Source organism: Clytia hemisphaerica, unplaced genomic scaffold, assembly GCF_902728285.1.
Source record: "Clytia hemisphaerica strain Z4C2 unplaced genomic scaffold, Clytia hemisphaerica genome assembly, whole genome shotgun sequence".
Classification (NCBI taxonomy): domain Eukaryota; kingdom Metazoa; phylum Cnidaria; class Hydrozoa; order Leptothecata; family Clytiidae; genus Clytia; species Clytia hemisphaerica.
Genome location: NW_027103332.1, coordinates 506,899 through 523,856, shown reverse-complemented (window position 1 = coordinate 523,856; position 16,958 = coordinate 506,899). Strand labels below are relative to the sequence as shown.

The following is a 16,958-nucleotide window of genomic DNA, read 5'->3' as shown; positions in this document are numbered from 1 at the left end:
ATTTGCAATGGGATTTGAAGAAAGGTAGCATACATAATCTGAGCGTTGGCACTCGAAAAAATCCCATGTTTGGACATTTGTGGTGATATATGAAGAGGACGCCACCTTTTGACCCTAAAAGGTATATTTTTCAATTTTTGGTCAGAAAAGTTATTTCCATCGTACCGCGGTGGGGCTTTTTTCTGACTGCTATGTCAAATTTCAGTCTTTTGGGAATTAATTTTGTCCTGGTTTCAGTGAACATGCGACTAATTTTACTGGACCAATACGTAAAATTTGTTTTTAGGTCAAGAAATAGACCAAGAAAACTTTAAAAATGAATAGGGAAAACTTCCTAATAATTGGTCAAAAGAAAAATTAGGTCAAAAATAGTTCAAGGGAAACGGAAAATAAACAACATTGGTGCCATCCCCCCAAAAAAAGATATTTTTATCAATGGAATAAAATTTGAATCGAATTGGTAATAAGATTTGGATGAAAAAGATTAATAATTTTTATAAAAAGAAACCCGAATTATCACACTTCCATGCGAAACCATCGAAACACGTAACAATCTAATTTACACACTCCTTAAATCAAGTTTCTCCGACCCACGTAAAATAATCTATTTTAATTTTAAATTTCATTTCCCATTATCTTCAAATAAGGAGAAAGTACAAAACTTGGTAAATAAAATCAGAAGAAAGGTAACACGTCAGAATCTAGAAAAAATCTTCATATATGTTAGAGAGATTTGATTTGAAGATATGGTATCGCATTTTGTCGCCAAAAATGTTTTTCTTTTATTGCCTACTTACTCCCAAAAAGAATTTTATTCCCCATTATTTTCCATACAACAAAGATTCTATTTTAAAATCAGTAATAACAAAGAATGAAGAGGAAGAAAAATAAACTAAACTTTAAAATCTATTCAGAATTTATTTTCACCTTTATTATACTTATCGATTTTCAGAAGATTTCCTCCCCTTATTATTATTATCATTTGCTCTACCGAAACAGATTTTTTCAAGTACTAGTACGTTGAAGCATTTTTTCTGCTTCATTTTTCATCAGCTTCTTTTGTTATTTTCATTGTAGTTTAAACAACAAAAGGAGAAACAATAAAGGAACAAGGGAAAGTAATCAAATAGGGAAATAAGCATCTTTAAAAATCGAAGGACACATACTTTGTTCTATTTAGTTGGACATAAAAGCTCAGAGGGAGAGGCAACCGCAGGACTTCTTTCATATCATCAATGTTCGTCTCGTGCCAGTTAAAAGCAAGTCAATGAAATAGACATAATAAACTAAAAGGAGACACACATTACGTAATCCTTAAACAGATCCCTCTTCAGTCTTCACAGTCATATTTTATTTGAAGAAAATATTTGGTTATTGATAAAGAAAAAGAGCTGTTTTAGTTGTCTTTTAGTTTAATGTTTATTGAAAAATCAAAATGATTGCGAACTGCACATCAATATTCATTGAAGTTTACACCACACTGAAGAACTTTTCCCATATTGACATTCATCGTGCAGCTTTGGTATTATGTCGACATTTCAACGATATTCGATTTGGTACAATCGATCAATCGGTCATAAACGATCTCCATCCTATCTGTTGCGATCAGAGATCGTACCATGTTGGCTACCATCTTTGCCAGGATGTTCTGCAACCAACCACCTATGAAATGCACCATATTTGTCCAAGTCTAGAAGAAGAATCACCTCTAAAACAATACGAACTTCTCACTTACGTTCTATTAGGAATTCTACTACCACTTGGACTATTAGGTAACTTCACTGTCCTTTATGCTATTCTTAAATTACAATGTCTTCCACGACAAACTGGCAATTTCCTGACGAGTCTAGCATTTGCAGACCTTGGAGTTATGCTACAATATGTTTTCTGGTTTATTTGTATTCAAGCTCGAATCTCATTGTCAAAGACAGTGGATTTGTATTTCCACCCATCTACAGATATGTTCTTCTCAGCTCTGGTTCTTCTCCAAATCACAGCTATCAGTATTGAACGTGCAGTAGCTGTCACCAGGCCACTGAAATACCCATCGCTGGTATCACCAAAGAGATCTAAACTTATTGTTTACATCATCTGGTCAGTTGGATTATTCTTCTTCCTATTCTCGATGTCACGAATCTTCATACCAGCTCATTCATACACAAATTGTGTATTTGTCGTTGCAGCTATCGTCCTCTTGGTATTCCCTATCTCCACCATCGTTGTCTGCTACAGTATGGTCTTAGTATGTGCATACAAGAATCTATCAGAGGATCGAAAACGTTTACGAATGCTGGCTGTGTTCTTGAAAAGGACTTATGATAACAATGGACAAGATAACGATTCATCAAGTGATTCTTCATCTTATGATGACAATCTTAAATATCGCCACAATAATATCAGATGTCGTGAAATACGTCTAGCCATCAATGTTGCAATGGTTGTGTTACCTTTCTTAGGTTGTTGGGGTTTCTTCCTCTTTATCAATGTTTACGAAGTGTTAAACGACTACTACTTCCTTGGTATCATCAACTGGTTGATGTCTATATTACCGTTTATGGTGTCATGTCTGAATCCGATCCTGTATCTTGTCTTCACACGTTCACTAAGGAAAGCTGTTAAGTCATTGATCAAACGTAAAATGAAAGCTAAATTAAGTAGAACTGAAGTCAGTATCATGACTGTTGGATCTAATAACATTATCTTTGGTAACAACAATAATGGATCAGCCAGTCGTAAAGTTTCAACCGTAATCGGTCGCAAATTAATGAGAGACCAATCAAGAGAAATGGAAACACTCCAAGAACAACTTTTGACTTTAGAAAAAGAAAAGGAACAAGTATGTACGACAAGCATAGACTGATGTGTTTGAGCCTTTGAGTTGGTAGAGAGTTTTTATAACCCCTGGAGTCAATCCTTGTTCTTGTGGTCATCATTTTTTGTTTGAAACAAAACATGAATGATGACCACAAGATCCCAGTGACTTTATGATTTTTATAATTCTATAAAATAGTGTCCATTTCATCTTATAATCATATAACCGAAAAACCATGTAAATTTATTTTCTTTTATAATATACACGACTTACTGCACATTGAAAATGGGAAAACTTGATTCTTCCTTTAAGCGCCATTTGGACCAGGATGATTTTTTTCATCGCCCTACTTTTTAGGCTGGGGATAAGAGCCGCAAAGACGCGGATGAATATTTCCTCTGCAATGGGAAAACTAGCGAGTACCTCACTAAAAACCGGGATCTTTCATCTCGTTTCTTAGTGAGTTCCACTTTGACGATTTTCGAGAAATAGAAGCCTTTCAAGTGCTTTGACGCAAATTCGATTTTTTAATACTGCAGGAGCTTCGAAATTTAAAAGTGACGTCCAAAAACTTGGTGGGGAATCAAAATTTCGGCTTGTGGTTTTCGATAAGCGAGTGTAAAATGCTAAATCCGACGTGGGATTTTCGATTTAACACGCGAGGAGAGAGGGCCTGAAGTACGAAGTTCGACGTGGGATTTTCGATTTAACACTTGTATTGTTTGATTCAGCACACAATGTTTAAAGCGTGTGATCCTGCGCTAACCACGTCGGAAATTCAATCATACAAAAGTGATTTTGAGGGGTGTGATTTTGCGTTTCCCACCGGCGTATTAACGAACCGATTCCCACGCGTGGGATAGCAGTATGAAATGTATACTTTCACACCGTGTGATTTTCACTTTCACACCGGTGTGATTTGATGACTTTTTCCTGTGGACACTACAAGAAAATAGATATGTTATACCCCTGTCTCACAGCCCCGGTGGAACTACTTTCCTCAGTGTGGAGAAAAATTCCTATTGAAATCCAAATGTAGATAGGTTAGAAAATCCAGTGGGGACGGTTTTGGAGGGAAATTTTTGAACATTGAATTTGGAACGGGGATGAAAATAAAAACAATTTCCCAATGGGGCTGAAATTCCCGGAACGAAATTTTTGCCAAATTTTTCAGTGGGGCTGTGACGCAGGGATGTTATGTTGCGTTTTTGGAGCAATGACGTTATGTTTTACAAAACAGAAAGTTAACGTCAAAGTCATGGTTTGTTTGTTAGTTAGTTTGATTCAAAATAAAAAGAGCCTTTCACAGAAGAAGCCAGCTGTATTGAATAATTTTAATAGAGGGTAGGGGTATATGCCGCCCTTAAGGGTGCCTTTCTCGTCCCATCTAAGTTTCGTAAAAATCATAATATTTAATTTCAGTCCCCCCTAAGGCAGGGTTACAGAAACACCAAAAACTCCAATGTTTATCCCTAAAAAGGTTCAATTTTAGGGGGAAAGTGCCACAATATTTCTGTTTTTTCCCTCGATTTTAGACCCTAAAATTTCCGATTTTCAAAAATGGCCACCCATCGTCAGTTAGCAAATATACTTAATATCGTCACCCCACTTTAGAGACTAAAAGGGAAAATAACATCAATCAAGATGTGAAAAGGACACCCCTGTCTCACAGCCCCGGTTTAGCTTCTTCGCGCAGTGGGTATGATCCCTTTGGGGATAGAAATTCCATCGTTCGAAAATAGCAAAAAGTTAATTTCATTCGGCCCCTTCTCGGACCCCTTCACAAAAATGTCTTTGAAACACTTAAATTTTCCTAATTAAAACTAAACGTGGCTATGTCCGATTCGACACGGGAAAAATTTAATTTTTTCATAATGAATAAACTAACCGATCAAGGTATTTAGTAAACACAAACCCTTTTTAAATCCTCAAAATTTAACCATATACGTCCAGTTGAATAAATGTTGCACTTTGTTCTCAATTTAGATGACTATATAAAAAGTCATGCAATCTTCATTTATTAAACTTTGACTGGAAACAGTGCAATTGACTACAATAAAGAGGATGTTGCGATTAATCACTCTCTTGGGACTGCTCATTATTGTAGCATGTAAGTTTCAACATTCTTATGAAAGTGTCTTGTCCTCCAAATTTCTACAAAATTACGAATTTTTTCCTCGAACTTACTTTGAAAGGCAACAGGCTTTAACAGGCATATTACTTGAGAGAAAAACCGCTACAGTAAGAATTAAAGTGAACTCCACTCATTTTTAGATGCATCCGGCTCCTGTCGTGATAAATTGCCACGCAATGGTTGCAGAGGTTGGGTATGGGATACAAGAAACTATTGCAACTCAAAACAATTTGTCAAAGATAACTGTGCAAGATCGTGTCGTCTCTGTCCAAGTCCGTGTCAAGACTATGGAAGAATTTGTATGAAAACATACCAACACAATTGCTCCAAAGCCTGGTTTAAAAGTCGATGCCCTAAATTATGTAAAGCTAATTGCACTAATTTGTAACTCAAGAAATAAAGTGTTGATGAAATTTTCATTGGTTTTCATTTCAATTGCACGCCCTCCCCTCTGCTTGTAAACAACATTGTTTGCGTCTTAGGCGTAGTTTATATGGCCGGTTTTTTGCCGTGTCTAATTCAAATAACTTCATCAAAAAAACTAAGTCTAATTGAGTGCGGCAAAAGAGCGGCTGTATAAGGACATGTTTTTTTTTGACTGTACCAAAATCAGGTTTTCGAAAATCGTGAAAATCACTTTATTTTAATTATTTCGTCATTCGCATGATGAATTTTCCCAAAATTTTGATATGTATTGAAATTTGGGAAGGACTTTAAAATAAGCTATTTGAAATTTCAAAATTCGGAGTATTTCAGGATTAATTAATCATGGAGTGTTTTGGATCATATCTCACTCCATGACTCATTATTCGGTCCTGAGAAGGTTTCTATGCATTCCTGAGGTAGCCTAAAATCATAAAATAGCCTGAGGAGTGAGTTATGATCAAAACAATCATTAGACTTTTTTAATCATTTTTCACTCATTTTAACAATGCCCGTTTTCTTTAGTTCGTTCCTTTCTTATCAACTAAACAAAAATCTCAAATCACTTCCCCGATAGATAGACTTGTCAGGAAAATATATACGATTAGAATTAGCACCTAGATTTCAAAAATGATCAATTTGATCCCATTTTCCTCCGTTTTTTTCCAAAAAAAAGAGGTCGATGTGAAAATTCAATCCTTTAGCTACACCCTGATATAAGTTTCGTATATAAATTGGACACGACAAAGGCCAAATATAGAGCCGACTTTATAAATCCATAATAGACTATGATTTTTTTCATCCTAAAATACTCCAGATTCAAAAAGCGATATCTTAAGTTCCATTAAAGCTATTAAGATCGGACGAAAAGTATCGGACAGTGCTACTAATCTATTTTCTTATTTTTGAATAACGCTAAGAAAGGGTTCAGCTGTCTCTGTTAGTGGCGATTTGAACCGGGTTGGCTGAAAATCGGCATTTTGGTACAGTCAAAAAAAAAACATGTCCATAAATCAAATTTTGATTTGAGGTCGACCTTAACAATTGAACACGGCAAATTTTGCCGAACTTAATTTAAAAGAGCGGCAAAAGATCGACACTGGTTTAAACGGCCTAAGGCGTAGTTTATATGGCCGGTTTTTTTTCCGTGTCTAATTCAAATATATAAAATCAGCAAAAACGAGGCAAAAGTTTGATATTAATTGAGATCGACATCGACAGTATAAACTGAAAATGTATTTGAAGTCGACTTTAGATAAGCTTTTATTTTGAACTCGACTTTAAATGAATTGAGGAAACCTCTAATTTAAACAAAAGAAACAAAGAAGTTTGGTGTCTTTTCACATGAAAACATTATTGTTTGAATTAAGATCGCCGTTTAAACCAGTGCCGATCTTTTGCCGCTCTTTTTAATTAAGTTCAGCAAAATTTGCCGTGTTCAATTGTTAAGGTCGACCTCAAATCAAAATTTGATTTATACAGCCGCTCTTTTGCCGCACTCAATTAGACTTAGTTTTTTTGATGAAATTATTTGAATTAGACACGGCAAAAAACCGGCCATATAAACTACGCCTTACAGTGGAACAATGAGAATAGTTTAACCATTGGGGACATTAGGGAGCTAAATACAAAACGAGAATGAAAATCACCTGGGTAGGGATTCGGATTCTAAAAACTATGTGGTTTGAAAATCTAAAGTCCAAAATAGAATTCTCAAAAGTTACAGTACCTTTGCTAATGGAGATACAGAAGAAGTCAGTGAATATTTACAATAGGACACTCCCTTTTCACAGACTCGCTGGTACCCCTTCCCACTGGAAAAATTACCTTTACTAATTTTCGCGAGACGAAAATTTAAAGATTTCGCGTGGATTAAATGTCGCGAAAATGGCCTTCTTTATTTAATTTCGCGAATATATAAATTGTAACTAGAAAAGAAATGAGGAATAGAGCTTGGGTGTATTGTTCTTATATGGACGTTTTTTCGTCCAGTTTTTGAATTGTAGAGGATTCCAACTGGTTCTTGGTACGGAGGTGTTTCATCTTTCATTGGTATGTTAATACAATAAACGAAACAAAAATTTCTCGTGTAACTTTATATAGACAATAGAAAAAAGTGCCAAAAAAGGATTAGATCGAGTTTAGGGGGATAATTAACTAATTAAGTGGTACGCGCCTGACCGCGCGACTACGGTCATATTGTTTGAGGTAAGCGTTGCTCGTGACGTAAATTATGAAAAGGTCTATTCTAGATAATTTGTCCCTTTAAAGCCATTTTTTGTGTTAATTTCTTCATTCTTATGTCTTGATCGCGAAAGTATGATGTTATTTTTGAATTCCTTGATATTCACCATGTCTGTTTTCGAAACACTAGCTAATTTATTTATCAGCCAAACTTTGGTATTCTTTCTTCGCTTTGATTTTGACTGCCAGCTATTGCATCAAACGATATATGAACAAGCAAAGAGAAATCTATGTTGTTGCTGGAGCTCATGACAAATCAAGAAGAGAACATAGCCGACAAGGAATTTATTCTGCTCAAATCATTATGCACCCATTTATGTTAGTGGGGGTGTACCCCGGGGGGGGGGGTACTAGGGTTGCGAGCTGACGGGGGGTGCCGCCCGACTTTCGAACTTTGGACCCTTACCGGGACTAAAAAAGACAAAACCAAGGAAAATTTTGTGAATTTTACGACCCTTAGCGGGACTAATTTGACCAATTTTGACCTAATTTCGATCTTTCAGGGGGTAAAAAGTTGAAATTTTCCTATTTTTCCGACCCTTAGTGGGACTGAAATTTCATTTTCTGATTTTCCGACCCTTAGCGGGACTTTGGAAGTCCAAAAAAGGTACCCTTAAGGGCGGCACATACCGTACACTCTATTTGCCTAAGTGCCCCCCCCCCCGGGGGGTGTACAGGATTACGGAATTGCGGAAATCGACCATTTTTACTTTGGAATTTCGGAAGTCTTACAAAATATATTTCAAATTATTTTGATATCGGAAATACAGTATGCGTCAAAATCTCGGCAATGAGGCGATATTATTCTTAAAATTAAAGGTCTGTGTTGATTGATGTTTTAGTCAACGTTTTTTTCTGAAAATGCAAAGTTTATTGAACCTGTGAAAATTTCACTTACTATGAAAACCGTGGGTATTACTTGACTTTGTGTTTATCAAACAAAAATTTAGGACAATAAATACAATATTATGTAATGAAAAAATAAAATCTAATCAATTTTTTTTTTGTTCCCCTGCCTTCAATAATTTTTGAGGCATCTTAACTCGTACCCAGGGCCACTTTTTGATCTTACTAACTAAAGACTGTCTCAAAAGAATGTGGACAGTTTAGTTTTTTTGATTTTTCACAGCACCCATTTATGCATTTATGCTATGTTAGAAAGTTATACACCGCTGGAAAGATATTTCCAAGGAGAATAATCTAAAGGATAAAAGATTTTTGAAAAATTGAGAATTTAAGAAGAAAACTAAAGATGAAAAAAATTAAGATTTTTTTCTGCTGTTTTTAGAATAATGAAATCGGGCCATTTGAATTGGTAATTTTTGCTGTTTTTTGTTATTTTTGGCCGTTTTAGGTCAAAGGGCTGTAACTTTTTATCCAAGAAAGATAGATCTTTCTATACCTTTCATGAACCCTATCAAAACTAAGGAACTCGGTTCGAATTTGCAAAAAGGGAGTGAGAGTCGCTCAGTCCATATGATGGGTACCAAAAGTTAAGACTGCGTTATTTTTCAAAAAACCGTAGTATTTCATTCTTACTGGCTTCTTTCTTCTTTCATTCTTTCTGGCATTCTGCTTGGCATTTAACAAACATTTAAGGTATAATTATGCAACACTACTTAAGCAAGTACTAGAAATGTAATTAAGATAAATACACCTTTTTATAAGAACATCTAAAATTTTTGAAGCCTTCGGATATTCTTAATATTTTGAGTTTTAATCCTAAAAATGTTCTCAACATGTCCTTATTTCACCCATTTTGTGAGAATTTTTGTCAATTTTCCTAAGAAACCGGGTGTATTAGAATCCCCAAAGCCTTAAAATGTTCTTAACTTGTTCTTAACATTTTGGCCATTTAAACCTTATGTTATTATATAGTTTGTTCTTATAAAAACGTGTTGGGATTATTTTCTAAACCAGCTCTAAAGATTAGCCCAAATATGTCAGCTTCACAAAGATGAAAGTAGATTTATATATTATGCCAAACTTTGTCTTTTTTAAATGAATACAATTTTACAAATCACGAACGTATTGCTTGATCCAAGGCAAGTATTTGTTGACTGGAGCGTAAGCTGTGTAGTATTTACAATAAGTGTAAACATAACTAGCAACACCTTCAACAGTCCATGATCCGTTTGATTGTTGACACATCAATGGGCCACCAGAATCACCACGGCATGCGTTTGGATGTTGTTTACCGTCAGATTGTTTTCCGAATCCAAGACCAACGCAAACGACTTCTTTGTTGTTATGGCAACCTCTGTGTGGCGTACCAACAACTGGAAGCTTAGCTTGTTGAAGCTTTGGTGGAGCGCCAGTGCCTGGGTGATTTGTGGCTCCCCATCCTACAAAAATAGATCATTTGAATGTTAGTCTAAATTTAAAAAGAAATTAGTTCATTCACTCTGTTCCTCTACTCTAGAAGCAAAAAAAAATCGAAAAAATCATACCGGCAATATAGCAGTTCTTTCCAACTCTTGGATAGACTCCTTGTTGTGGCATGCAAGCTTTGACAACACGGTCGTTCAATTTAAGAGGAGATGAAAGTCGAATCAAAGCAACATCAGCATTGAGACCACCTCCTTGTTTATAGTTTGGGTGCATGATGATTTGAGAAGATTGGATTCTTTGTTGAGTGCTCTCTCTTCGTGTTTTGTCATGAGCTCCAACAACAACAACGACTCCTCTTTGGTTACCCATTTGTCGTTCAACACAATGGCTAGCAGTCAAAATCTAAAAAATAAAAGTCCTTTAAGTACTCTTTACTGGAAAAGGGGATACGTAGACATTATAATGGGGGGGGTTGGCGTACGAGATTTCGGTCTTGAAAACAAAACAAAAATCTTTTGTATTTTGGAAAGTAGAACCCTCAACTTCTATGTGGGAAATTATACTAATTTCATAATGCTTACCCAGTTCGGAGTCAAGATTGAACCACCACAGAAGTGGAATCCTCGCGAAGTTTGGAGAGACACGATCCATGGCCAAGCTCCAGGTTTGGCTTCAACACCATTGACTACACGACTTTGTGAGACTTTGGAAATTCCACATTGTCCATTACTTCCAGATCCTCCTGAGCCACCGTTTCCTCCTGAGCCACCGTTTCCGCCAGGGCAGGTGCCGCAAGATTTCTTACAATTATCCTTGACCCATCCGTTTGTTTGACAGTAGTTTTGTGAAGATTTTGCCCAATTAGGACAATTTTTACTTCTATCGGTGCATGCATCTAAAAGGTGAACATAATTGATGCCAATGACTCAATTTTTACCATAAATAGAACAATAAAGTTTGGAGGGGAACGCATTGGGGGAAATTAGGCCTCTACATTGCCGGAAAAGACACCGAAAATCAATAAATGGCTGAAAATTTAAGCGAAAAAAAAATTGAGAAAAAACTATTGGTTAATTTAACTTACATGCAACGACGATGAGGCATCCGAGGGCAGCGATCAACCGAAACATCCTTTCTCTTCTTTTTGGTGATCTTCGTTCTTCTTTGAAAATTAAAGATATGCTTTTTTAACTGACTTACGTGAGTTTTTATAGGGATTTTTTACGTGATAATACAAAGACGAATTTGTTGAACCTGACAGATGGCAGAATTTAATTTAATTAAATTATAAATTTTTTCTTGAGTTTCTGCATTTATTTAGAAATTTAAGATGTTTAAGAACTTTTTTTGTGAAATGAAAAGTCAATAACATTTATCGGACATGCCATCAATAATTTTCATTTTAAAGTAGAACCAGCTGTTTAATTAATTAATTAATTTTCATTGTTAAAGGTTGCATTCAATGCTTTTGTTGTACACAAATAAAGCTGATCGTCAAATGGAATCATTAAAAACCCCATTTTTGTCTGTATCGAATTTCCCAGGACACAGCTATGGTGAAGATCATACCTTGGACTTTTTTTAAAATACGTGACGTGACCTTGTCTGTAAACAGAATCACTATCTACGGAATTTTCAAAATTCATTACCTTACCGGTAAGTGGATGAATTTTAGCGCGCCTTTAATTTTCGCGCAGCTCGTAAAATAGAACATTCGCGCATCTTTTAATTTTCGCGCATCTTGCAATTTCTGGGATATTTTCTGAGTGTTTTTGACGATTTTAAGTGAGTTTTACTCACTTTCAGTGTGTATTCAAGCTAGATTTTACATCCCAGAGGCATATTTACCATGAATCGAGGTCCCATTTTATTAAAAGAGTCCTAAAATGAGATTTCTACATGTTCAGAACGATGACTAGTTCGCGCACTATTTTTCACACGACTAAGTGTGCGAAAATAGGCCTATTTCGCGCGCCTTTTATTTTCGCACACGTATTCTGCGCGAAAAAAAAAGGGGCGGGAAAATTAATGGAATTAAGGGCTCTGACCATAGTCCAAAAATTGATTTTGGTATTTGAACATAAAAGTTATATTTCAGGTTCCTTAACACTTTTAACAATAAATTGCCTTTATAGATTGCTTTTTAATCGAATCTCTTAAGAGTAATTAAGAATTTAATTGCAAAAATGACGTTATGAACTTTAAAAAGATGTTAATAATATTTTGCATCACCCTCTTTTACAAAAAGTGCTTAGTTTCAATGGGTAATTAACTTTTTTGTTTCAAAATTTCTTTACACTGTCCGCAAAGAATTGAACTATTTTAAATTTTCTCGGAAAATTTTTCTAAAAAGATGTGTCAAAAGTTATGACTGTTTTTTTAAGCAAAATCCAGATGAAAAATTGATGAAAAACCACTATTTTGAAGATTTCGAGACAAAGAAGCATTTACAAAAATTTTCCGCAAAAATTTTTATTGTTCGGTAAAAGATGCACCATCTACTGCGAAAATTCTTTCAAAATGTTTTTTCTTCGCCGAAACTAAGCTCTTCAAAGTTGAAATACTCTTCCTCGAAAAAGTCTTCATTTTCTTCTTCATCAAATTTTTTCAATGCAATTTTTGAATTTTCAGATTCAAGAATAGTTTGTCTAACAGAAAATGTATAACATGCCATAGTTTTGTTAGTTACATCAGTCAGAAAACACATTTTAAACACGGCAATTATGAAAAATTCACTATGGTTCAAATTCAAATTCAAATTCAAATTCAAATTCAAATTCAAATTCAAATTCAAATTCAAATTCAAATTCAAATTCAAATTCAAATTCAAATTCAAATTCAAATTCAAAACTTATTTATTCGCCTGCATATCATTAAAAATTTACATATTTAAGTTTGTATAAATTAGGGGAGGGGATGCAGGCCAGGAGTCCATCCAATAGACGTTTCTGTCTAATCATATGGAATGGCTACCTGGACGCAGATTTTTTTTCTGTGGGGTTGATATAACTATTAGAGTAACAATATTTCAATATTCTAAATAACAAAGTAAAAAAAAAACTCAACGTAACTATCGACAAAAAAAATATAGTTATATAAGTAATCTTTTGTTTTAATAAATCAAATTAGAGTATTTTTATATCTATATGGACTTTCATTTTTCTGGTATGCAAGAGGTCAATTTTGAAGGAACTCGCTTATCTTTTTTTTGATCATATATCCAGATAATGGTTGTAGATCGATTTTAGTATGTAATATTAGCTGGTTCCAGTTTAAAAGAGATTGGTACTTAATCGATTTCAATCCATAGTTTAATGTTTTGGCTTTTGGGCGCTCCAAAAGTTTCAGTTCGTTATTTCTAGTAAGATAATTATGAGACAGAGTTTTGAAGTTTAAAATGTTCGTAACAGCTTCAGGAGAAAGATTAGTGAGAGTTTGATGTACGAGTCGGATATTGAACTTTGTTACAGTATGTGGCAAAGTTGGAATATCCAGGTTATTGAAAAGAGGAGCAGATTCTGCATTAAAATCTGAAAAAGTCAAGATGCGCACACGCATCTTTTTTGAAGTTTGCCTATTCTAGAGTTTTGAGTGAGACTTTGCCCCCATACGATTATTGCGTATGACAAATGAGAGTGAAAAATAGCATAGTATATAAAGTTTTAAGAATGGTCTGTGGAACAAAGTGACGCAGTTTGGATAAAATGCCATTTGACCTTCTAAGTTTTGCGGATAAATGATCAAAATGGAAATTCCACGCTAGACATTCATCGAGAAAAAGACCAAGATATTTGACACATTTCGAAAATTTCAAGACATGCCCATCAAGATTGAGATTCATTGTATATGGTACAGGTTTATTTTTACTTCTAAACAGGATAACCTCAGTTTTTGTAGTATTAAGAGAGATTTTGTTGGCACGAAGCCAAGAGGAGAGTCTGATTAAGTCAGAATTCACTTTCGTCTCAAGTGAATTTAGATTCGAATCGGAAGAGAGAAGACAGGTGTCGTCAGCAAAGAGGTTTGTTTCGCTATTCAGAATGGCTTCAGGAATGTCATTTATATATATTAGAAAAAGTAGAGGCCCTAGGACAGAGCCCTGGGGGACTCCGTGTCTGATAGATCGTTTTGAGGAATCATGCCCAGAAATTGAAACATATTGTTTCCTCTCAGTCAGGTAAGATCGAAACCAGAGGTTCGCAACGCCACGTATGCCATAGTGATGAAGTTTTGATAGAAGAATTTCATGATCTACTGTATCGAAAGCTTTTTGAAGATCAATGAATACCCCGCAAGAATACAACCCTTTGTCAATATTTGACCGAATTTTTTCTGTTAGATTTATTAATTTTAATGTTAGATTTATGGTCAGAGCCACCTTCAGAGGTACCTTAAGTGGATAAATTTCAGCAGGAAATTTTTAATAAAGCAAAAAGTAATGGAGGCATTAGGGATTATAGTGACTACCAAAAAGGTGAGCGGTGCTTTTGAATTCGACAGATGGCGCAGATTTTATTCAATTAAAACGGTAAAACTTTTCTGGATAACAATAATTCCAATGATTGATCATGCCCCCAATGATTTATATTTCAAAATTGTAGAAACAGCTGTTTAAAAATGTTTGGCCGCCGATGGTCACCAATAACTTAATTGGACTGTATACAATAAAACTTATTGGATGAAGAGTTTTTCATAAACAAATAAAAGACTAGCTGTTTGTGCAACATTTCAAGTACCGGGCAAATTCTTTCTTTGATTAAATTCAATTTATATTTTACTCATAACACTAAAGAGACAACTATCACCTGCCTTCAGTGACCCGAGTAAAATTTCTCAGGCAATCGAGACACAAAATTTGGATAAAAATTGCCTTATTATGTGGTGGCGAGGATAACAGCAATTTCTTTCACTCAGATTTCTAAAATGCACTCATTATTTTGTTTACTAGTGCGGCGTGAAGTTCAACCATCAAACCCAAGTGACTTTTTTACACGTTCAAAATTTGCCAATATACCAAGTCTCAGACTTGAGGCTCGGTCGATTTTCGAACTCAGGCTTGGAAACCGTCATCTCGCAAGCCTAGTACCTCCCGGGTAGAAAAGACATTGCCAATTTTTTACAAAGTTAAGCCAGTTCACACATATTTTTAACGTAACAAAAAAACAAGCAAAATCAAAATGCCCAAGTAGTTCCTAAAAGTTTATATTTCTACAGCTTGATTACTCCTACAAAATTATACCGACACCATCGCAGCACAGCTACCTATCTAGACGATCCTATCGTCTAGACTTAGGTCACTGTAAAAGGGAATAATTTGGAAGAGGGAATACCGCCCAGGGTGGAAAAATTTTCGGGGCGGAGTAAACAGTGGCGGTGGTGCTAACAGTCTAACGTTTCTTCGAAACTCTCCCGCCGATTTTTTCCCGTATACCACCATAACGCCATGCCGCCATATTTTCCCGCCTTTACTATCATTGTAACGGACGATAACATCGTCTACTACCTATCTAATTGATCGAAAAAGTCGAAATGGCGATCAAACGAATGAGATGGTGAGTGTATTTCCTCGAAAAGCCCAAACGATGAACCAATATCAGACACAAATACCCTGAGTATCAGAGGTTAAGTTTTCAAAGAATATATTAACCTCTGAAGACCAATAATAGAAATTTTATCACGCATGTGTCAATCTAATCACTGTAGAAAAAATCAAAGACAAGAAGCCGGAGCGGCGTGAAGGTCCAGCTGACGTGGCAATAACCGAATGTCGTTTGTACCGGGTTCCTTAAGTGACGCAAAAAAATTTCCTTCCCATCCTTCACTCTGAGCTTCTATTCTTTGACACTTTCTTTGTATTGCTAAGTTTTGAAAGTTTTTGTTGCATCTCCCGAAATTTCGAAACTTTTGCCGCTTAGAGGATTCGAACCCACTATATACAAAGCACCTACGATTAGAACGCAAGTGCCTTAACCACTCGGCCATCGAGTCAGAACTGCATAAAAGAGTTCAAAGTTGCTTATAAACATGGTATTTACTCCAAACTCTACCAGGGGGCTAAAACCCTAACCAGGGGTTAACTCCCATCACCAACCCTAGCCCTAACCCTACCTGACCCTACCTGAAACAACCCTTTAATCTAACCGGGAAATTTGCTTCTACTACCAATTCAATCCAAAACATAGGTCAAACATCGCGCGGGTAGGTGGGGCACAAATTCTAGATTGGCGGTTGGTTTAGCCTGGACTTGTTAATTTATTGCGCGCACAGGCCCCGACAAAAACAAAATCTTTTCGATCAGTTGCTTTTTAAAGGTCCATTCTGCTGCGCGCTGGACCAATGAAGAGCGAATATTACCTTATTAATGTCTAGCAGACTGTATTCAGTATGTAGTTTACTATTTACGAACTCCCCAGAAACCTCTAAGTGTAATTGAAATGCGTTTCTTTCAAAATAAAGCTTTTAAATGATCCCCAAATATATAACCATGGAGGTAATAAAAATATAGATGGAGATACCACTCCTACTATTCTATTGTATTGTATCGTTGATAGCAAACTGTTGCTTTGTTGCTTTCGGAAAAAGCCATTAATTTGGCTTTCGCTCATGGGAATACTTGAGTCGAAGAGAATTTGAATAAAATCACGCTACATTTTTAATTTGTTTATTGCGTGATGACAGTTTTGTTTATAAAACACAAGAAAACCTTGCAAGAATAAGCACAGAACATCGAATTTGAAATGTTCGGCAAATCCTCGGCAAATTTTGTCAATTTTTACATATTTACTAATGCCAATTATTCAACTATATTCTATCAAAATTTTGAAGCAGCTGCTATTTTAGATCTAAAGGTATTTATAGCAAAGAACCTTCCACAAACAACACAGAATTCGCAAAATTTGAAGAACTTGAAGCTGAATAGAATCTCAATTGGTCGGCACAGGTCAATATATAATTATCGGCCTGTGCTTTTCACGGTAAGACACAAACGGTTAAAAAACGTTGAATTGTCCGTCT

The 16,958-nt window shown here is 35.5% G+C and overlaps 2 protein-coding genes across 2 annotated transcripts; one reads left to right on the top strand and one right to left on the bottom strand.

Moving 5' to 3' along the window:
* Nucleotides 1–1,009: 1,009 nt before the first annotated feature.
* LOC136815660 (trace amine-associated receptor 9-like) lies at nucleotides 1,010–3,089 on the top strand. Its single transcript, XM_067072108.1, has one exon. It carries the CDS (start codon nucleotides 1,436–1,438, stop codon nucleotides 2,858–2,860), a length of 1,425 nt encoding a protein of 474 aa, XP_066928209.1. The 5' UTR covers nucleotides 1,010–1,435; the 3' UTR covers nucleotides 2,861–3,089.
* Nucleotides 3,090–9,571: 6,482 nt separating this feature from the next.
* On the bottom strand, nucleotides 9,572–11,119 carry LOC136815649 (chymotrypsinogen B-like). The gene is made up of 4 exons (XM_067072098.1): nucleotides 11,029–11,119; nucleotides 10,526–10,839; nucleotides 10,064–10,346; nucleotides 9,572–9,958 (listed from the first exon to the last, which is right to left on the bottom strand). Exons 1-4 carry the CDS (start codon nucleotides 11,072–11,074, stop codon nucleotides 9,627–9,629), a joined length of 975 nt encoding a protein of 324 aa, XP_066928199.1. The 5' UTR covers nucleotides 11,075–11,119; the 3' UTR covers nucleotides 9,572–9,626.
* Between the last annotated feature and the right edge of the window lie 5,839 nt (nucleotides 11,120–16,958).

Bases quoted from the DNA above. Each gene is read 5' to 3' on its own strand.
- LOC136815649 (XM_067072098.1), bottom strand. From the start codon at position 11,074: ATGTTTCGGTTGATCGCTGCCCTCGGATGCCTCATCGTCGTTGCAT. The intron at 10,347-10,525 runs GTAAGCATTATG...TTTATTTTTTAG, and splicing joins CAATCTTGACTCCGAACTGG to ATTTTGACTGCTAGCCATTG. The intron at 9,959-10,063 runs GTATGATTTTTT...CTATTTTTGTAG, and splicing joins AAAGAACTGCTATATTGCCG to GATGGGGAGCCACAAATCAC.
- LOC136815660 (XM_067072108.1), top strand. From the start codon at position 1,436: ATGATTGCGAACTGCACATCAATATTCATTGAAGTTTACACCACACTG.